At 33.6% G+C, this 22,282-nt stretch overlaps 2 protein-coding genes and 1 non-coding gene across 5 annotated transcripts; 1 reads left to right on the top strand and 2 right to left on the bottom strand.

Moving 5' to 3' along the window:
• The first annotated feature begins 9,393 nt into the window (after positions 1-9,393).
• Positions 9,394-16,060, top strand: LOC129291304 (stress response protein NST1-like). Of its 2 annotated transcripts, XR_008588661.1 has the most exons (4): positions 9,394-11,434; positions 11,716-12,758; positions 15,390-15,730; positions 15,884-16,060. XR_008588661.1 is itself a non-coding variant. In XM_054928592.1 (3 exons), exons 1-3 carry the CDS (start codon positions 9,956-9,958, stop codon positions 15,505-15,507), a joined length of 2,640 nt encoding a protein of 879 aa, XP_054784567.1. In that variant the 5' UTR covers positions 9,394-9,955; the 3' UTR covers positions 15,508-16,060. The 2 variants fall into 2 exon arrangements, 1 of the variants encoding a protein (XP_054784567.1); XM_054928592.1 differs by having other exon boundaries at positions 15,390-16,060.
• A 1,807-nt stretch (positions 16,061-17,867) lies between these two features.
• Positions 17,868-17,962, bottom strand: TRNAY-GUA (transfer RNA tyrosine (anticodon GUA)). The gene is made up of 2 exons: positions 17,926-17,962; positions 17,868-17,903 (listed from the first exon to the last, which is right to left on the bottom strand). It is a non-coding gene; the product is annotated as a tRNA-Tyr (tRNA).
• Positions 17,963-18,620: 658 nt separating this feature from the next.
• On the bottom strand, positions 18,621-21,424 carry LOC129291306 (CBL-interacting protein kinase 18-like). 2 transcript variants are annotated; one of them, XM_054928593.1, is made up of 2 exons: positions 21,268-21,424; positions 18,621-20,643 (listed from the first exon to the last, which is right to left on the bottom strand). In XM_054928593.1, the coding sequence occupies exon 2, from the start codon at positions 20,191-20,193 to the stop codon at positions 18,817-18,819; it is 1,377 nt and encodes a 458-aa protein (XP_054784568.1). In that variant the 5' UTR covers positions 20,194-20,643; positions 21,268-21,424; the 3' UTR covers positions 18,621-18,816. The 2 variants fall into 2 exon arrangements, with proteins under 2 accessions (XP_054784568.1, XP_054784569.1); XM_054928594.1 differs by lacking the exon at positions 21,268-21,424 and adding an exon at positions 21,018-21,220.
• Positions 21,425-22,282: the final 858 nt, after the last annotated feature.

The raw sequence follows: 22,282 nt of genomic DNA on the forward strand, positions 1-22,282 counted from the left end.
TTATACTTTTCTCAATCGTTTTAGTTATCAATGGAATCAAATTTGTGAATACTTATATCAAAATATAAAATTAGTTAGACTTTGCTAATAAAAAGTTGTTATTTTATAAATCATTTTAGTTATTAGTGGAACCAAACTTATAAAAATTTATACCAAGCTTACGAACCACATAAAATTAGTCGAATTTTGCTAACTGAAGGAAATTACTAGTAGAATTGTAATTTCTTAAATCATTTTAATCATTGCTAAAACTAAACTTGTAAATATTTATGCCAAATTTGTGAACCATATTAAATTAATTGTAGAAAGGTACTTGTTTGCACCCAAATTGTAAACATGGAGGCCTTAGCCCAACTCAACTTAATTGACTTTAAAATAATTATATGAAAAAAGAATATTTATAAAGTTTTAGCCATTAAGTCAAATCATCACCCATAATGAGTGAATATGATAGAGGAAGTACTTCTTAAATTCAAGGAAAATGGCAATTATGGGGTTTGAGCACCAAGCCAGGATCATCTATAAATAGAGAAGCTCTCTTTCAACAATCAACATCAGCATCAACAAACTATCAATCTCAACTCTATGTCTATTACTTTATTTTTTTTTATCATGTAGCTTTAGTTTTTATTTTTCATTGTACGATTGGCATAGGCCGCCACCCTTTTTCTTTATTAATGCATCTCTGGTTTTCTGCATTTATATTAGTGTTCTTTACTTCGCATTTTCACATTCTGGTGAACTGTGGTAAGGGAGCCTAAGTTTTTTGCGTTTAATTAGAAGTAAGTTTTTCCATCCTCTTGAAACCCCGCGTCTCTGACGCGCCTCGCAACACCACGCCTTAATTGTTTATTTTTTAACGAACAATTTTTGGCACACTCGGTGGGACTCGTGTGAAAGAAATGCCTAAGACACATAAGGATTAATATGTTGTTGGAAAGAATAGACCCAAATCTTACGACTCAAAGAACGTGGCTGCACACACAGAACGTGCAATACGAGCTAACGAGAGGCAAAGAGCTTTGTTGCAAATTCTGAAGGAGGGGCTAAAGAACATCCCTGTTATGCTTTTTAGATTGTTGCAGGAGCAAGCTCTAATTGGCTGCACCTTCAGAGAACAGATGGATTGGGGGCAATCTCCCAAAGTGCCCTTTGACCAAAAGGTCAATAACAGTGACCGCTATAACATCCTAAAAGATAAATGGCAATCTAATTCAATAGCAGGCCATTCGGCCACAAGGGCCAAAGCCATTGGGGCTAGCACCATCAAGGCTAAACCCATTGGGGCTAACACCGGAGAGGCCGGAACCAAGAGCCGAAGTCATTAAGGCAACTACTATCGAGGCTGGAGTCATAAGGGCCAAAGTCATTGGAGTCAATACCATCGGGGCCGAAGCTATTGGGGCCTAGCACCAAAAAGGCTGGAGTCACAAGGGCCAAAGTCATAGGGGCTGCAACCAAGGGGCCAACACCACAGGGGCCACAACCATAAGAGTCAAGATTAGAGGGGTTAAAGTCACAGGGGTCGCAACCACAATGGCAACAACCATAAGGGTTGGCACCGTAAGGACCAAAGTTAGAAAGGCAAGTTTTGCAAGGGCCCTTTCCATGAGAGCTCTCTCATAAAAGGCTCCCTCCACAGGGGCTTCGCAACAACTAGATTTTACAGAATCAGTCCTTAATGTCCAAAACTCAAAGGGCCAATTCCAAAACTAACTCTTAAGGTCCTAAACCTTGATAAACTTGATCTTAAGCTGGACCACATGGTCCTTAATCCTCAATTATAAGGGTGTCTTTCAAGAAAAGTACCAGTTCAATCATTAATTAAAATGAAAATGAGCCAGTCTTTCAAGATATATTCATATAAAATTGGCCTACGAAGACTCTGGCCAATTTGTATGCAAGGGGCATTGTTTGCACCCAAATTGTAAATATGGAGGCCTTAGCCCAACTCAACTTAATTAACTTTAAAATAATTATATGAAAAAAAAAGAATATTTATGAAGTCTTAGCCATTAAGTCAAGGCCATCACCCATGATGAGTGAACATGATGGAGGAAGTACTTCCTAAATTCAAGACAAGTGGCAATCGTGGAGCTTGGACACTAAGCCAGGATCATCTATAAATAGAGGAGCTCTCTCGCAACAATCTTCATCAGCATCAACAAACTACCAGTCTTAAACTCTACATTTGTTACTTTATTTTTCTTTTTATTTGTAGCTTTAGTCTTTATTTTTTATTATACAGCCGGCATAGCTGTCATATTTTTTCTTTAATTAATGCATCTCTGCTTTTCTGTATCTACATTAGTATTCTTTACTTCACATTCTCACATTTGTGTGAACTGTGGTAAGGGAGCCTGGATTCCCCACGTTTGATTAGAAGTCAAGTTCTTCTATCCTCTCGAGAGCCCGCGTCTTTGACACATCTCGCGACACCATGCCTTAATTGTTTGTTTTTTATGAACAATACTAAAGTAATTTTACATAAAAATTAAGATCATTGAAATCCCTTAAGACCTCATTGTCATCATTACATTTCAAGATATCAAATTATTATTTTTTTATTTTAGAGAGATTTATTTGTTATTCTTAAAAAAAAGTATAGGTACCTAATGAAAAATTGAAGAAAAGTTTAAGTACCCCTAAAATGGATTTCCCTATTATAAAATCCATCAATAAATTTCTTGTCATTGTTAGTCATAGTAGTAAACTATGAGTTGTTTTATTTAAATTAAATTATTATATTCTTGATTTTTTTTGGTTGCCCACCTAGTTCACGGGAGCTTTGCCCAACTACATTCGGATTCAACCCGGATCGCGCACCTGGCTTTGGTGGGTGAACCTCCCAACGAGAATTTTTTGCATACACAAGGCTCGAACTCGAGGCCTTACTTAAGCGGAACTGAGCCGCTTGACACTCTGACCAACTCCTATTGGTTATTATATTCTTGATTTATTATTGTCAAATTTTTAAGTTGGTTCTTTGGGTTTATCATTTTTATATTTCTATCTTATAAAATTATGTTAAATCAATCATAAATTCAGGTTAGATGCAAATTTGATTAATTAAATTCACAATTCACAAGTTGCCTTTTCAAACTTATCGCTTTTATATTTTTAGTTTACAAAATCATGTCAATTCACTCATAAACTCAGATTAAATATAAACTTGATTAAAATTGTCAAACTCATCAATTTTTAACCGAGTTGAGCTAGCTAAGTGCGTACTCAAGAAAAAATAAAACTCAAAAAACAAAACTAATATTAAAGAAAACAAGAAATACCAAAAATAAGTTGTCCAATTTTAAAATTTTTATGTTAAGTGTGATAATATATTAATGTAGATGGATTATTTCAATAATTTATAATTAAAATATGTATAAATTAAATTATAATTATATTTTATATTTTAGTTACTTAAATATATATATATATATATATATTTAATGATTATTTATTAACAGAAGCTCTTACGAGATTCTCATTCCAATTTCTCTTTCATCATGTTAAATTATTGAATCTGACAAACTCGTAAGCGTGATTTTGATTGACACTTTAGTTGGCGAAAGTTTTGACTTTTGAAAAGGGATGTGCCCTATGGACAGAATTCTTCTTATAGAATGTCTACAACAATATTTATTAGAATTTTGATAATGACTTTATATAGTCAATGAGTATATAAATTTTTTGTTTATAGAATTACGCAGCCATAGAAGTACGATTAATATATAAAAATTACAAAGAAATGTGTTATTAAACTAAATTTTGACGTAGAAAAATAATATTTACGTCAATAATTGGTTAATATTGCAATTATTTAGTTATTATTACTTTGTATATTTTTATATATTCTTATATAAGTATTTAACTGTTCAGAGTTTTTAATATTCTTTTATTTATTTATTCACACATTCTTCTTGTTAAAAAAAAAAAAGACTATTAACGTAAGGCGAAGAAAAGATAAAGGGAAAACTAAGAATGAGATGAGAATGTCAGAGTTTTTTGAGTACACGGCAATACCTAGTCAATGTATTACTATTTATCTCTTTATTTTCTGGTATTATCCAATAAGGTGGAATTTACTGATGATTGGATGGAAAGTTTCTTGAGCAACTCTCGCATTTTGTTTTTGCTTCTCAGAATGTTGTCCTGGTTTGATTTTGTCTTTTTATTTTTTAATTAAAATTTTAAATTATAGTATACATTATGATTGACAATTACTTATTAAATTAAATAAAAAATGTTTATAGTAGGTATTTTAGCTTTTAATCGATTTTTTAAATTTTTTTGTTATGCATTAAAAGAAGAGTGACCGTTTTTCCAATTTAATTATTTGAAGAGAAAAATCCTTTGATTAACTTATATTGTCACATTTTTTATTTGATTGTTTCATATTTTTAATATTTTAATCTTATTATTGATAGATACAGATATATTAATATAACGTTCATTAAATTTTATGCAACAGGCATTTCACAAGTTGCAAAGTTTGGGCAACAAAATGCAAGGTAATAGAAACCAGATCATGCAAGTCATTGATTCAAAAGTTAGTAAACAAAACTATAATTGATTTCGTTGTTGTCTGACTAATTATAAATAAAACATTTCATTAAATTGATCAATATACCGATTCAATAGTTTACTGATTTAATTAAGAAAAAATATAACTTTTAATCTCTACATTTTGTTCGTATTTTGTTATAGATCTTTACACTTTTTTGATATTTTAAGTTCTTATACTTTTATTTTTTAATATTTTAGGTTTCTAAATGAACAAAGTACAGGTATCTTGGAGAGACTTAAAATACTAAAAATTGAAAATATAGGAATTTAAAATATCGAAGAAAAAGTTCAGAAAACCGTAACAAAACACAAACAAAGTGCATGGATTAAAAGTTATGTTTTTTTCTTTAATAAACTAGATTAACCTGGTTTTCAATATTATAATAGAATATACTATATCCAATTTGTTAGAACTTATAATATATTATCTAATGGCAGAGCTAGAATCCGGAGTTAGGGGTGGAACATAATTTAATTTAAAAATTAATACTTTTTAAAAAATAATATAATTACATTAGGAATCAAAATATAACAATATAAGTAGATTAATCATCAATTTTTTTAAAAAAATATATTAAATATGTTGATATGATCTTTTATGTCAAATATATTTTTCATATTTTATATTTATTATTAAAATATTACATATTTAATAAGTTTTTAAGATTAAATATTTTTTATTTAGCCTAGAGGGTACAAAATCTCAAGAGTGAAGGGTGTAAAGTTGCAAAATTTTACATACACAACTTATAATTTTGCCTAAAGTGAGGAGGTGTATTTGTCTATCTCATTAAAGAGTAGCCGCCACTGATATTATCCAAGTTCGTGCGTTTTGATTTACTGATCAATGTATGCATATCTTTATCTCTCATATCTTTCTTATTGTGTAAAGGACCACAATTACAAGCAAAGAATTCCTGTTTGCAAAACTTAATTCAAGAATATGTATATTCTTTAATTCCGGTTCATGCTTCAAAAATTAATCAATTATTTTATTTTGAGTCGTTATAATTTTTTTTGTTTTACAAGGCAGAAAACATGCATATATTATGATTTTACTAACAGGTCTCTCCCACTAATTAACTAGCTTGATATTAAGTTAATGCCAAGTCCTCATAAATAATTTTTTCAAAGACCATTGGTACAAAATATTTCCTGATAGTTTTTTGCATGATAAATAGTTTTAACTTTTTTTTTTATTTTTTTACTGTCACTTAATCAAGTGGATTCATATTTTGAGTTCAAAATCAAGTGCATCATGGGTCATGCATGAAACATTTTGACAGACCCAACAGACGGTGAAAGATAAATTCTTCATAATTAGTTTTATTTTATGTGAAAAAAATATAAATAAAATTTTAACTATTTGTTCAGCAAAGAATGGGCTTGGATGATATCTTATTTTTAAAATATTTTTTTATTTAAAAAATACCAAAAATTTGTTTGAAAATATATTTTTGTCATTCATTGTAAGAAATAAAAAAATTAAAATTTATTTTGAAAATCTTAATAATCAGAATATCTTTTTTTATTTTGTTATTTTTTATTCTGTATAATTATAAAAAAGACAGAAAATGCCATATTTTTTGTTAATAATAATTGTTTTAATGAAATGAATCATTTTTTCACCTACATTTCACAACTTTAGATAAGTTTTTCGTAATAATGATTCAAACATATTTTTTCATTTTTTTTTCAAAACTTATTCTAAAAAATTATTCTATACAATTGACCATCCAAAAAATTATTCAATAGAATTATTTTAGGAACATAAAAATATAAAACAGAATCAAACAAACAGGCCCAATAACTCTTACCACCCGCACCGATAAAAATTAAATGTTAATTTTTTTTATTTTATTTATATTAAACATGGCAAGAATTACAAATATAGTGTTGGTAGATTCCATATAACTATAAAAGAAGCTCATCACAATCCATTGCACCTTCAAATTGTTTAGATTAATTTGTTTCCGACTGATACAATTTATTTAAGCATGGACGGCTCATGTGACCCTCTGTGCAATATTAAAGTTGCGAACTAGTTGGTTGGTTTTTTTTTTATTCAAATGGTTGAAGTTGTAATTTCAAGTATTGAAATTTATTTTTCATGTTTTAATATGTTTATTCGCGTCAAAATATATAGAATCCACGTTTATCCTCTCATGTGCTATTCCAACAAAAGAAAATCTTTAAAGAAGTTGCATTGGAATGAATGGCTTATTTCCTTCTGTGGACTTTCTTATTGACTTTGTTCATTAACAGCCAAACGCTGGCGTCTCATTTAAGTTATGCCCACTGAGATTAAAAAATGAATTTTAATTAATCTTTTGAGAACTTGGTATTAGGTTCTTCCCATTAACTTAATAAAATAATTTTGCCATTTTTATTTATTATTTTCTTTTATCCGTATGAAAAATAATGACCAAATTGGCATGATGCAAATCCGGCACTTCTTATTTTATTATTTGAGAAAATAAGTATAATGTAGAAAACGATATGTATCATTTATTAATTTATAACAACGAAGATAAACAATTAATCATGGAAATTGGGAGAATGTATGTATAATGTAAACTTTGATTTCAACAAAACCCTTGTGCAGTATATTTCTGAAATAGATAGATAGTGTTTTTATAATTAGGTCATAATAATATAAGGAACTCTGAATGTTTTATACTTTTAATTCTTTGTAATCTTTCATTTATTTTATTTTGGTGGGGTCATAAGTATTTTTGTGCTTTTAGTGTGTCTTTTTTATTATGATAAAATCAAGCTTTCAACTAAAGCAGTAGTAATTTCTTGCATCCCACATCTTTGAAATTCTTGTAAATGTTATCAGGTTAAATCGTAAAAAACAAAAAATTTGTGTGGATATATGTAGGGCAAAATTAATTATAGATGTTGATTAATATGGTTAATTTTGAATATAGTTGATTATGCTATGCGATATAATTAATTTATAAGATTGATTTGAAGCAGAAATAAAAATTAAATAAAATTATAATTTTATGAAAATATATTTAAACACTGTGTTATGTGTCAAAATAAATTATAAATATAAAACTACCAATTTTTTTAAAAATGTCTAAACAATCTTGTTACACGGTAAACTCAATCATGAACAAAAAATCATGATTTTTTTAAAAAAAATTCAAACACTCCTATATATTAGAAAGTCAATCATGGGCTCAAAATTGTAGTTATCTCATAAGTTAGTGTCACTTGCTTTTCAATTATACTTCCTTAAACTCTATTTTATAATCCATGATTTTTGGTTCATAGTATAGGAGTGCTTTGATATTTGTAAGAAAACTATGATATTGGGTTTATAATTGATTGTGATATATATAATAGATGTTTGAATTTTTTTTAAAAAAATCATAATTTTAAGTTCATAATCAATTTTGTCATGTAATAGTAATCTTTGTTATGTTTTCAGAAAATCATGATTTTAACTTTTAAAAATATTCATTTTGTTATCCAAACACATCCTTGAACTAATTTCTCGTACGTGCTGGGGACAAATGATGAGGAATGAATTACCTGAATTTAGAAATCCATGAATTTTATGAAATTTATTTCATTTAAGGACAGCGAAAATGTTATATTTTATAAAAAAAATTAAAAAATGAGAAAAAAAATATATCAAAAAGAAAGAAGGAAACTTCACATGTCTCAACTTAAAGGATCTGCTCCCCGAGTGAAAGACTTGTTTTCATTGGACTTCTTTTACGTATAACAATTATGAATTGACACCCCAGCTACATTTTTTTTCGAGCAAAAAGAGGTCATTTCACAAAAAAAAAAAAAAAACCAACATTACACACACTAATCATCAGGGGAAAAAAAAAAAGAATATTTCTAACTAACCTAAGTCATTGCAAAATCAGTATTTCACTATAAAAGGGTCGGGATTCAACATGTAATATTTATATAATATTATTAAGGAAAATTTAAAAAATTGGGAGTATGATGATCCCTGCTAATTTACCCTTCCTCTAGCAGTGCCAGCATTTTCCATACTTCAACTTTCTGTAATCAAATATGAATTTTTCAATCAATGGTGTTTTAAGCATTTATATAAATAATTCTAAGTCTCTAACTTGAAAATTCATAAAAAGTGATAATAATCCCTTTCATTAGTATTTGGAACTAACACTGAGCTATTGGCATGTGATAATTTACTTTGATGATAGTAAAAATTTCAATTAAATTAATACATTGATTTTAAATTCATCTGCCCCTGTTATTTGGCAGTAAACTAGCATGTTTGTTATTTTCATTTCATTATCCAATAAATCTTAACTACCAACTTAATGCCATAATAAAATTTTACCGATCAATATAACTATTTTTTCATCCAAGCAACATAGTTTTAATTTTTAAATGCTCCTAACGCGTAAGAATATTTAAGTATGTTGTCAACTAGAAAAACATTTATGGTAAAGAACTATGAAAATATGAAAGCTTAAAACTCTCATACGCAATCACACAAAACTATTAAAAAAATTAAATAGTTTTTTATGCGAATATTAAATTAAATATTTCGAATATCAGTTATCCCCCAACACAATTTTGTCATGGACGGCAAATAAAATTAAGTGTCGCTAATTAATTAACTCCACGATTACATTGGGAGGATAAAAAAGCCCCTGGACCTTCCAATTCCGTCCATCATCATCCTTGGACTATTCAAGACCCGGTTCGGTTCACCGTCACCCAAAATAAACCGGTCCCATCTATTTTACTCCGGTTCAGTGATAGCTTATATAATTTGATTTGATTAATTCTCTGATTTTCTTCTTGTTTATCTCTCTTCTTATCTATTTTTGCGTCATTTCTCCCTCTCTCTTCTATTGCATACTTTCTCTCTCTTCGCTCTTCAGAGCCAATCGGACGACGAGTTCAGCTCCGGCCGCCCCGTACCAGTGCAGGTGGTGGTGCTTTATCGCCTACCATTCGGAAAGTATTGGTCGTTTTGTTATGGCCATGAACGCCGAATCTGAAGGTGTAGGATTCCCATTTCATTTTCCATTCGATTGACTTGAACGCCGCAAGAGGAGCCCCGACTGGTATACTCGTCATTATTCTGTTTTCTGGGCGCAGTTATTGGATTTCCCTTTGACTATTGAAACATTAACCGGGGGATAGGGTAATTTCTTTTCTTTGGAAGATTCGGGATATCTCGTTCTTGGGCTTTTAGGGTTCTGAAGTTTCCGTGTCTTACTGTATTGATTATTGATTCGGAGAAGGGTAACATAGGTTTAGGGTTTTCATTCTTGGAAGCATTATATTCAAGAAGGATATATATTGGGAACTTTGTTTCTTCCTAGGGTTTGCTTTGTCTGATTCCGATACGGGGAATATTGGCGAGGTTTAGAGGATAATGTGTATACTCTGTGTGATCCAGAAGTGGTCTCGCCGGGTTGCTACAATGCTACCTTGGTTGGTTATTCCGTTAATAGGGCTATGGGCTGTCTCTCAGCTTCTACCGCCTGCTTTTAGGTTTGAGATTACTTCACCCCGGCTGGCGTGTGTTTTTGTGCTATTGGTTACTCTCTTCTGGTATGAGATTTTGATGCCTCAGCTGTCAGCTTGGCGTGTGCGAAGGAATGCACGACTCAGGGAGAGAAAAAGGTTTGAGGCAATAGAATTGCAGAAGCTTCGCAAAACAGCAACTAGACGTTGTCGGAACTGCTTGAATCCATATAGGGATCAAAACCCTGGTGGTGGTCGGTTTATGTGTTCATATTGTGGGCATATTTCCAAGAGACCAGTTTTAGACTTGCCTGTACCGCCAGGGTTGGGGATCTCAAATTCTAATATTGTCAAGGAGTTTGTTGGTAAAAGCGGCAAGATATTGAATGGAAGGGTTTGGTCTGAAAATGGATGGATATGTGGTCAGGATTGGCTGGACAATGGCAATTGGGCTGGTGGGTCTGTTGCAGGTAAGCCTAGCAGCTGGAGGATGAATGAAAGTGGCCTTTTTGGAGGAGATGAGCATAGTTTGACAGAGAAGTCATATTCTGGTATGTTGTTTTTTTCTTGCAAACTTTTGACATCATTTTTCTTGAGCATTAGGTGGCTCTGGAGAAAGATTTTTAGAGTTAGTTCATCAAGGGAGGAATGTTCATCTGATGCTGAACATAGAGCGCTCTTAGCAAAACGGGGTGAGAATGGAGCAAGCCTTCATGAGAGTAGAGGGGAAAAAGCACGGAGAAAGGCTGAGGAGAAAAGGCAGGCTAGGTTAGAGAAGGAGCTTTTGGAGGAGGAAGAGAGAAAACAGAGGGAAGAGGTTGCAAGGTTGGTGGAGGAACGTAGGAGACTTAGAGATGAGAAAATGGAAGCTGAAAAAGATCGCAGCAAATCATCACTTCCTACAAGGGAGAAGGATAGTAGGAAGAAGCATCAGGAAAAAAGAAAGGAGAAAGATAAAGGGTCCAGTAAGAGCAACTCTGATGTAGAAGAATGGGAAAAGAAATCTGGTAAGGAAGGCATATTGAAGAAAGACCTTGATAAAAAGAGTGAAACTGACCGCAGGGAGCATCAGAAATCTGGGTTTGAGAGTGGGAAGGGACACAGTATAGACAATGCGCATGGGAAAAATGTTGCTCCAAACAATTATAACCGAGGGAGTACTGGAACTAGGTACCTTGATCGCATGCGGGGTACTATTTTGTCATCTTCTAAGGCATTTGGTTTTGGAAAAGGTACTAATACTCCTACGGCCATGGTGAAAGAAAATAAGTTCCTCAATTCTGTAGATCATGCTCATAGTGTTTCCAATAGGAGAGATTTATGCCCTCCTGATCGTCCAACAGCAAAGTCAAATATGAATACAGATATTAAGAACATCAACCACGCTGTAAGTTTTCCTTTCTCTCTTTTTCTTTCTCCCACAAAACCTTGGTATGATATTGTTCTGGTATCAGGCTCTCACGATGCTTGAGTGATGTGCAAATAATAATTACTTGTTCTTTATGATATCATTATTTGATTTGATAATCCAATCCTCTCACCCAAAGAATTGAAGAAAGATTTTTACTTAATGTTAAATGCTGGCTTAGTTTCCTGATCACTGGAGTTTGACAAATTTTGCATGAAGAAAACAGTGTTAGTATTACAGTCGTGAGTTATTGTTTGTAGGTCCTCCCAGAACCACAGCCATGGACAGCTCCTAAAAAGTCATGGCAGCAATTATTTACTCGATCCTCGTCAGTACGTCAAAATGCAAATTCAAGTGTAATATGTAGACCTAATTCCAAAAGCCAATCAGAAGTCAAAAGCCCCCAGCAACCTGTTCCATCATCATCAGCACCATTATTTGATAATCCAATCCATTTTGGGCTTCCATCACCATTTAATCTATCCCCTTTTCCAAACGTACCAACCAGCAGTAGTCTAGGTTTTTCTCCTGCAATTGAACCCTTTTTCTCTCCAGTTGGAGAGGGAACTCATGACTTTAGAAGTGAAGAGCAAGAGCTTTATGAAGACCCCTGTTATGTTCCAGATCCGGTGTCCTTACTTGGACCTGTTTCTGAGTCGCTTGATAATTTTCAGCTGGACTTGGGAAGTGGCTTTGTGACAGACAGGGAAGTTGAAAAGCCTCACTGCTTAAAAAACATAGCTGCTGGTTCTGAAGTTAATAAACCATCTCCAATTGAATCTCCATTGTCCCGAGAAAAACATAGCTCTTCTAATCGATTTCCAACTACGCCCAAGGCCCCAGAGGTACATGCTTTTTCTTTGGACGATGCAACTACAAATGAGAAGGGAACATGGCAGATGTGGAATACCTCGCCTCTTGGTCAGGAAGGTTTAGGCTTAGTTGGTGGCCCTGGTGGCTGGCTTTTGTCCTCTCAAAGGAACCCAACAAACAAGGATGACTTGGTGCAACCTCCGACTCAGAAAACTATGGCATCTCTTTTCACCAAAGATGATATCATTATTTCCAGTTCCCCTTCTCCTCAAAATGTGTTTCTTCCTAACGGCCAGAATGGTGGGACCTTCAGCCCTAGCACTGGTTCAAATGATTATGATCCTTGGTTACAGAATGCTTTCTTTCCACCGTTGTCAGGCAGCCTTAAAGCACCGGATGGTGTAGGTCAGAGTGAAAGGATATATGGGAGTACTTGTGGATCTGCTCCCACCCATGTGCTTGAAAGTTCTTCGGCTAACAGTTGGTCCAAGTGAGTAAAACTGCCTGTCTCTTTTATTCTAGTTACCCTGAAACCTCTTCTGTATGTATGTTGATAAGCATTTTGTATTGATATAGCTGATTTATCTGAACTGCATCATTTGTATCCCTTTTCTTTTCTTGGACTGTTGAGCTCCAGGGATTGAGTGACATTGTGCTTGCTATTGGAAAATTTTGAATTTCTTGACATCTGTACAGTGCTGAGGCTTTCTGGGAATATAATTGATTTTAGTCGCGAACTATTGGAGATTGGACAATGCTATATATACGTCAATGGACAATGCTCTATATACTTAAAGTCAATAAAAATGCTATTAGTGTCTCTGTACTCATTGGATTTTGGCATTTTTACCGCTGTATAATATATTCATATTCTTCCTTGCATCTTCAGAAAATGTTCCTACTTTTTGATTTTGTCTTAATATTCAGGTACCATGTTTATCTCAATAAAGTATAAATAGGATACCTTTGGAACTCCTAACTTGCATTCAAATACTTCTGCTTGCTGTTTGTTTACAAATTTTTATTTTCAAGATTGCAATTTCTTCCTACTCTGGCTTCCGTTTTGCCATTTTTTTGCTGATTGTATAATCGTCAATAATCAAGAATCAATAATAATTCAATGATCAATAGTCAGTATCAATAATAGATCTATAGAAGTTGTCGGAAGTTACTCTCTGGTCATGAGCTGTGAAAATGTGGTTCTACTTGAATTCTATGCAAAAGCCCCATTCTAGTCTAGCTTATTTAGCCATGAGCAATAGGACACATTGGCCTATTTGCTTGTTGGAACTTTGGACTTTATGAGTTGGTTATTAATCTAGAGAAAAAGACCTCTCCCCCATAGTGTTTTTGCAAGATTGGCTCAGTCAATGAAAATACAATTTTAGTTTGTTTACATGTTAATCTGGAGATCTTGCTCTTGGGGTCCTGAAGAAGTTTAAGACTTAAAATTGTTGGTCACTGACTCTGGCAAGGAAAACTCATGAATTTCTATTGAATTTTAGTGTCGTTTTTATTTCACTATATGTGAATAAAGGCAAACTAGAGTCCCCCCCCCCCCCTTTTGGGGGGTGGGGAGACAACTAGAGTGACTGAAATGTTATGCATGGTGTGCACTTTCCAGGCAGCTGAAAATGTTGCTTGCTAGAATGCATTGGTGAACCTGGAAAGGGGATCTTAAAAGCTAGTGTGAAATCTTGGGGCACATTAGTAATGAATGTTCAGAAAATTGGAAGCTAATTGTCTTACTGTACTTGATACTTGAACCTTTGGACCATAAAAGCACGCACTTTATGGTTGTAACAGACATAAATATGCATGAAATAGGTTGTTTGTCATGCCGTTTGCTTGATGAGAACCAGTATCTGTGTAAAGTTGGCCTGAAGTTTTCTTGAGCCAAAATTCTTGGTTGCTGCTGCTGGAGCTTAATTGCAAACTGGCGCGTTAAAATTGGAGTTCAGATATTGAAAACTTTGTTTGTGTTGTTTTTCTTTTTATACTGTACTTAAGGAATTGGGGTATTTGATTGATCCTTCATCTCTTGGTGCTCCCTCCATATTTATGGCCATGGTTATGTATTGGTTTGTGGAGAGATTTGGAGCAATTGTATGTATAATATGTATCTGCATTGTTGGTGACAAATATAAGCAAAGAATTTGTTTTCTTCCTTCAAGGTTTAAATTGTTCTGTCCAGCTAGAAAGGAAAATGATTGTTTGGAGAGATATGTATTATTGTGTTGATTGTCATATGAAGTGAACTACATGACATAGTGATTTTGGCAGATGAGTTTGAACTGATTAGGTATTACACTTTGTTACCCATGCTTTTTCCTTCCTATTTTGCCATGTCATCAAATTGTGGTTTAAAATGATGTTTGAGAATGTGTGGCCGTTTATTGTTATTATGCCTAGTTTAATCAGCACTTGTTGATATAACTGAAACCTGAAACGTATGTAGAGATGACTGTATAGGAGGGAATTCTTTTGTCCAGCTGATAAAGGTGAATAGGAATTGCATGTTTACTGTAATGTGATATTCGGTTAATGAGCTGTTAACTTTCTCCAGTTTTTGTGCTTTTCTGTCGTTTTTTCCTTTTTGCTTTTGACTGCTAGTGGCTTCATGCTTTTGTAGTTTTGCCACCATGGTCTACTGTGTGTTGTCAGTGCTTTATTCAACGTTGTGATGATGTGCTTTTTGGCTCATATGCATGCTAGTACTACCTCCGATCCAAATTATAAGGCTTTTTGAAGGAGTTTATCCGTCCTAAAATATAAAACGCTTTTAGTAGATTAAGGTTTCATTAAATGCATCAATTCCAATATCATCTTTGCTCTCTCTATATTTAATTTTCGTCTCTTTTCTTTTCAATATGTTAAATAATGGGTATTTTTGAAAATTTACATTTTTGTTTTGAAAAAATAAGGTTGTTAACTGTATTTAATGAGGTTTATTGGTATGTGAGATTTTGTCTAAAAGTGTCTTATAATTTGGGGCGGAAGGAATAGTATTTTTATGATTATATGAATTTCATGTAATTATATAGCTTGTTTAAATTGATTCTATATCATGCTTCTTTCTTCTTGCAATTGGCGATACTTATTATATATGTATACTTGGCAGACACGAATGGCCTATGCATGGTTCAGTGGAAGGAGTTGGGAAGTCATCTGTTGCAAGGCCTCCTATTGGTAGTCAACCCCCTGCCTCAGATGTACAGTCTCTTTGGTCATTTGATTAAGAGGATAGTGACAGGGCATGAGACTTGACCAAAAAACAAAAAAAGGAAAAAAAAAAAAGGAAAAAAACCTGTTCTCTTGAGGCAAATAGCCTCCTTTTGGTAGAGTTTAGAATACTGGATGCATTGTATCTTCCTTTCTTCTATGCAAGGGAGATTGATGTTTACATGCCTCTTAGCATGGATAGGAATACATGTTGGATGCATATGCCTTTTGAGCCAACAGGTAACCAGGTGCCTTCCATTTGGTTCCAAGTAATTTTTTTTTTTTGCTTCTATTCTCCGAGGGAAGGATTCCCCTTTTTGAAGGCAATGTGTCCTTTGGAGAATCGAGCTTGTTGCATCTCTGATATTTTTTTTTTCTTTCAAAAAAGTGCAGCACATGATGTCTTAATGAGAAAATGATGCTAACATAGGTCACTGCTGATGACGAAATAAAATACAGCCCTATCTCATGCATTTTTATCTGGTTGCTTCCTCCTCTGATGGAGTGAAAGAACACAATCTTACTGTCATCCTGTAAATATCTTATCGATTAAATATATAATTAATTATACTTGGGTAATTTATTATCAGGTTTTAGTCATCAATTTTGTTTAGTTCAGAGAGACATTGGGAATCCGGATTCTTGTCTTGTTAGGACTGAATTTATGTGCGTGTGTTATATTTCGGCTGCCTATAAAGAAGATTTAAGGTGACTTAAGTAGTTGATGCTGGTTTGGTAATTCAATGTAATCTGAAATCTCTTTTTGGTGTTGCTGCCAAGTGGGGTAGATTCATGCAACTCTTAAAATGTGGAGTTGCGAGTACGCTTAATCTCTGGGTATGAAATCACAGCTTATGTACTTGGTGTTGGCCATTTTCAAGAACATTTTGGAGTCTCAGTAAGAGGGGAAAAGGGTTTGAGGATTTGCCAAGGTATGAGTTGGGATTGTCAATTCTTCAAGGCATTCATGAGTTCTAGAGGAGGGGTGGTTTATTTATTTTATAAGCAGCCGAAATGTAAAATCATGATTAGATCATATCATGTAGACATAAATACAGATCCTAACAAAGTAATTTCAATGGATCCGTGTTAAATCTCGGACGCCAAAATTGATAACCGAGCCATATATTATTAATTATTAATATCAATTCTTATTTATGGATTTGCCGTGGAATATGAAAAATGAGTTTTTTATATAATTATTTGGAATGTTGTTATAGGATTAGATTTGAGTCTGTCTGTCTGAATTTGAGGGAGCTCTGGTGTTTCAACATTATTTTTTTTCCCATTCACACAATTCAAACTTTTTATGTTGTTTGAGGAAATTGAATATTTTCTACTCGATTCAACTATTGCTAGGCATGAGAAATGAGCTTTTATATCCAATTGCGTTGCATGACTAGTAAGGAGCTATACTAATTTAACGAGTTTCTTAGGTTCAAGTCTTGAGTAAGCAATCACGTTAAATACTTTGAAAAACTTTGTCGTCATTGTGGCCGACCCAGCTCAATCCGAAATAGTTGCATTATTAATGGGTTGTTTGATTAAGAGAAACAGCTTTATAAATATTATATAGATATTTACTTGTATGCATATATATTTACATTCTATCTTATTTATATATAAGTTATTTTTAACTATTTCACTGAAACTAATAAAATATAATTAAATTATTGATATTGTTCGGAAAAAAAATTTAGCTTACTTTTATTAGATGATCATCATCTATAAAAACTTGCTTTCCCTTGTAAGATCTTAATCTACTCATAAAAAAGTGCAAACTGGTAAAATTAGACAAATAATTAATGGGGTGTGTGTAGGTGTTTTTTTTTTTTTTGGCAAAGTGAATTGTAAAAATGATTATCAATTTCTTTTAGAAAGAGACTTATTTATAGGATGGATTGGAGATAGACATTTCAGAATGTTATTTTTCCTAAAATTTAATTGCTTGAAATAAGCGATTCCCTAGTTTTCACACTACTTTTTGGGGGGCCCTGGACTGAAAGGCAGGTGCAGTTAACATCGATAGTTTTTGCGAAAATATTTTGTGTTAATTTACATTTTAAACATTATGTTAGGTGGGCTCAAATTTCTCATGAGCATTCTTATTTAATCGAATGTCTTGGAAAATCAAAAGGGATGTGAATCTTCACTCTAATGTAACTGAAAAGATTTGGTCCAATTATTTTGATTTCAAATCATTTGCTGCTCTATGCAAACTGACATTACCTTGAAATTTCCAAGGAATAATTTTGCACAAAACAATTACAAATATATTCACAAATTATAAAATAATGTAATTTGTTTATCATATTTTGTATATAAGGGAAAACATATATAATTAAATTAAGAATACGACCTACTGCTAAAAAGAGCATCCGACCTGCCGGATTCGAACCAGCGACCTAAGGATGATCTGTCAGGAATTGTTCCCACTACAGTCCTCCGCTCTACCAACTGAGCTAAGGTCGGCTTGCGATCAATTCTATGTTTTTAATCTATAAGTATATTAAAAGTGAGACATGGCACACAATCATTCCAACTTCAAATCCACAATTGACAATCCATTTCATGGATCTCTACTTGGAGTGATCTAGTAGAAGGAAGAAATATGGGAAAAGAGTCATTTTAGCTTAATCAAGAATCTCTAGTTTGAATTATGAAAATACATTAGCATAAGCGACTAAGGATGCCCTCTCTTGTAGTTCTCGTCATATCTTGATTCAAATTAGTTTGGGTCTCTTCAAATCTTCACAGCATGAGTGACATAAGGCCATGATATTGGGTGCTCAAATTAAAAAAATAAAAGAAAGAAATATGGGAAAGTTTCAAAAGGGCCAAGAGTCAAATAATCTGTCTCTGGCAAAATAGATGAACAACCTTATCAAATTAACATAAGAAATCGTGTGATAAAAGCTTTCAGATATTGGTATAGTCACCTGTTCATTTGATTTCAGTTTTGTTCAAGTTTTCTTTAACATGCATCACTTATCAGTTGTTACCCATTTTTATGAAATCTAAAATATGTTAAACGAAAGGGTGGTGAATTTGGCTGATCGTCACACTGCCAGGGATAAATTAATGGAAGCTATGTTATTAAAGTAACAAAAACTCCTTGCAAAGACCAACATTGAGAAACAATAATAATAAGCAATAACAACTACTAAAACAGGTCTTTAATGTATCCATGAAAGCTGAAGATAGCGCTAGCAATTTTTAATCCATGACGACTCACTTGACAAAGACAATGAAGAAGTAACGACAGCATGCTACAAGCAAATTGTGAAATACAATACTCATGAAGTTGATTGTGACACAAGCTCCGACTAGGCAGCATGTGAAGGCTGTTGCTCCATCAGCACCACTTCTTGCTGTAGTTGCTGAGGTTGGTCTCCTTGCCAGGTCCAAACTATGTCCTTAAGTGCTGGTCTAATGTCCTCTTTCACAAGCTTCTGGTACTCCAATGTGTCTCCACTGGACTTCTTAAGTTCCACCATATGGAAGAGTGGGGTGATCTCAAAGATTTCAGCATCTATACCCAGAGCGCCTTTTCTGCCTTCAGTGGAGCCCTCCAGCTTGAACAAACCTCCATCTTTCTTCTTCACTTTCAGTCGAAGGCGCTTACAAATTTCTTCTAATTTGGAGATGATAATTGCGGAGGGCTTGTTTGATGTAAACCGCACCTCTTTCTTGCAATCGATGTCCTCAAACAGACCAGACAAGTCAAACCCAGCAGACAAGGAAATGATATCAAAAGCATTCATATTATGAGGTTTGGTGAGTTCTTGCTTTGTTTCTGCAACAGGACCACTGTTATTTTCACAAGCTCCAAATACGCCATCAGCATCCAAAGGTGCTGGTTCTTTCTCTTCGGTCTCTGTAACAACATTCTTTTCTAATCCCTTCTTGAACCAAGAACTTTCCATAATTTTGGCCATTGATATCCGCTTGTTTGGATTAGGAACCAAGATTTTGGACAACAACCTGCGGACATCTGGTGCAAACCAGCTAGGAAATTTATACTCCCCCTTACCAATCTTCCTATACATCTCCATCAGATTAGAATTTTGGAATGGAAGATAACCTGCCAATAAAACATACAAGATCACCCCGCATGACCATATATCAGCTTTGAACCCATCATATCCCTTTCTGTTTATCACTTCTGGAGCAACATAGGCTGGGGTACCACATGTAGTATGGAGTAAGCCATCTTGGTGCTTAGACTCAGCAAGAGCACTTAACCCAAAATCTGAAACCTTCAAATTCCCATTTTCGTCTAATAGTAGATTTTCTGGTTTTAGATCCCGATGACACACTCCTCTGCTATGGCAGTAGTCAACAGCACTGATCAGTTGCTGAAAGTATTTCCTAGCAACATCCTCCTTCAGCTTTCCTTTGGCTACCTTATGGAAGAGTTCACCACCTTTTGCGCACTCCATGACAAAGTAAATCTTGGTTTTAGTGGCCATCACCTCATAAAGCTCAACCACATGTGGATGTCTAACCAGTCTCATCACTGAAATTTCCCTCTTAATTTGATCAATCATCCCAACTTTCAGAATCTTCTCTTTATCAATTATCTTAATGGCTACACTCATGCCCGTAACAAGGTTCCTTGCATAATAGACCTTTGCAAAGGTTCCTTGGCCTAATAATCTCCCCAGTTCATATCTTTGCATAAGAACACCTTTTGGTTCCATTTCTAATAACTTTTATATAATCAATGCTACCAGCACTAGAAGAATATATAAAGAATTTATTTACCAGAAGCAGCAGCAAACTGCCTATGAAGAACTTCAAAGGTCAACCATCTTCGCAGACATAATATTTTGACATCAAATTACCACTTGGATTTATCGCAGCGTCATGCACTTGAGCACGGAATAGACACGGACAATGATCTAAACACCCAATCTCTTCAAAGATGAACAAGGCCAGCTCAAAAGGAGCTCTTGCCTTGTTAACATCAGAGAAAGAAATTTTGACTTTCAAGCACATCTTTCAGCATTCCCTGAGATTTGTGATAAGAGTAGATAATGATAAAGAAGACGAGCAACTAAAAAATTTGACAAGTGAATCAGCAACGGCGCAGCACTCGGTCAGATCTTTCAGATACTATCAGAAAGAAGCGTATGTAAAATTGAAGGCACCTGAAAGAAAGATAGAGCATATTTACTTCGTAGTTTACGAATGATCTTAATCCAAGTAACCAAACTACATGAAAATTTTGAGTTTGTAAGTAAGCCACATGGTACAAGCAGAATTGAATTCCAATAATAACCCTTGTAATTATATGTTTCAGTTGATGACAAAAAGCACAAAAAGATGCCATGAAAGAATTATAATCAGCATAATTACAAAACAAGCAACCAAAAACCTAAAAGGAATAAGAATAAGAAGAATGCACCAAAAGACACAATCACACAAGCAAACAAATTATCTTTTGAGCAAAAAGAGGGATGCTATCAATTAGCGAACAGAGGACAAATCAATCAGCCGCCCGCTAACCCCCCTTGTAACACACCAGGGGAAAAACACAATCACAGCTGGGCAAGGAAGGTTGATCAATTGATTGAGAGAGGCGAGGCAACGAGATCCTATGAAAATCAGTCCACAGCGATGGGGCCGGGGGAACCATCAGATATAACGCTAACGGAGTAAAATTCAAATCTCAGATGATGCAGTGAACAATTTATAACTTCATAGCGTGAGCGAAACAAAAAAGAAACATGAATTAGCAGCAAAGAGCAAAAGATATGAAAGAGAGGAGGTACCTTGTGAAGAATTGAGAAATCACGCGTGAATGGAAGTGAGTGAAGGAAGGAGGAAGTAATTGGAGAGAAGGAAGGAGAAGCGAAAGATTGTGGATTGACAAGACGTGAAAGCAGAAGTTTGAGAAAACCCTACGCGCCCCACGCTGCTCCCTTCTTATACACCTCACATACGCTAGCCTGACACAAGGCTGTTGATTTCTTTTTTCTTTTTTTTCTTTTTTAAAAAATTCAATTTTCCCTGAGCAAGAAAATTTAAGTTGGATTTTTGGAGTTCATAATTTGGTTCCTCATGCTTGGAGAGGCCGGCTGCTATGGGAAAATTTAGAAGAATTGAGTAAGGGGTTTACGAGGATCAAGACATAACTCCATGGAATATTTACATATTACTTATTACTTATTAATAAGTTCTCACATTGTCAATAGAATTTTGTTTCACAGCCTTATAAATTATTAATTAAATTCTTGTTAACTAGATTAACCTTTATTGATAGGGACATTATTAGCCCTCTTACTAAATTAAATATGTTAATGCTTAAATCTGACCAGCCAATTTATTTTATAAAAATTTAACGAAAAAAAAAAAACTGCAAGATGGGTAAAAAATGAATTGTACTGTTTATGTTTGTTAATATTATGCTACTTTGTATCAACAAGGGGATGTATCCTGTGTATAATGAAAGAGGTTAGTCTTCTATAACTTTAACAAATTTAAATTTTTATTAAGAGAGTTGTTTATATTTAATATTTGAAACTTGAAAGTGTTTAGAATGGGATTGATTGTTGGATATTTGTGAGTAATTTAAAAAAAAATATTATACTTTGTTAGTATTATTTTTATATTAATGCTAATATTCAAAATGAAATAGGAAGTTGTAATTCACCAAACATGAAAATCACATCTGATCTTTTTCATTTTGGTTCAAAAAAAAAATCACATCTAATTTTAAAATGTTATATTTGTGGAGATAACCCGAGAAAATCTTATTAATATTTTTTTAAAAAAAAATGTTAACCT

This window comes from Prosopis cineraria, unplaced genomic scaffold (assembly GCF_029017545.1).
Source record: "Prosopis cineraria cultivar Desert tree isolate PC_DT_omini unplaced genomic scaffold, ASM2901754v1 PC13, whole genome shotgun sequence".
NCBI classification, from domain to species: domain Eukaryota; kingdom Viridiplantae; phylum Streptophyta; class Magnoliopsida; order Fabales; family Fabaceae; genus Prosopis; species Prosopis cineraria.

What these genes read in the sequence shown, in the direction of transcription:
- LOC129291306 (XM_054928593.1), bottom strand. Translation starts at nt 20,193, where the DNA reads ATGGAACCAAAAGGTGTTCTTATGCAAAGATATGAACTGGGGAGATTA.
- LOC129291304 (XM_054928592.1), top strand. Translation starts at nt 9,956, where the DNA reads ATGTGTATACTCTGTGTGATCCAGAAGTGGTCTCGCCGGGTTGCTACA. An exon ending in TTAAGAACATCAACCACGCT is followed by an intron (nt 11,435 to 11,715) that starts GTAAGTTTTCCT and finishes TATTGTTTGTAG; the next exon opens with GTCCTCCCAGAACCACAGCC. An exon ending in TCGGCTAACAGTTGGTCCAA is followed by an intron (nt 12,759 to 15,389) that starts GTGAGTAAAACT and finishes TATACTTGGCAG; the next exon opens with ACACGAATGGCCTATGCATG.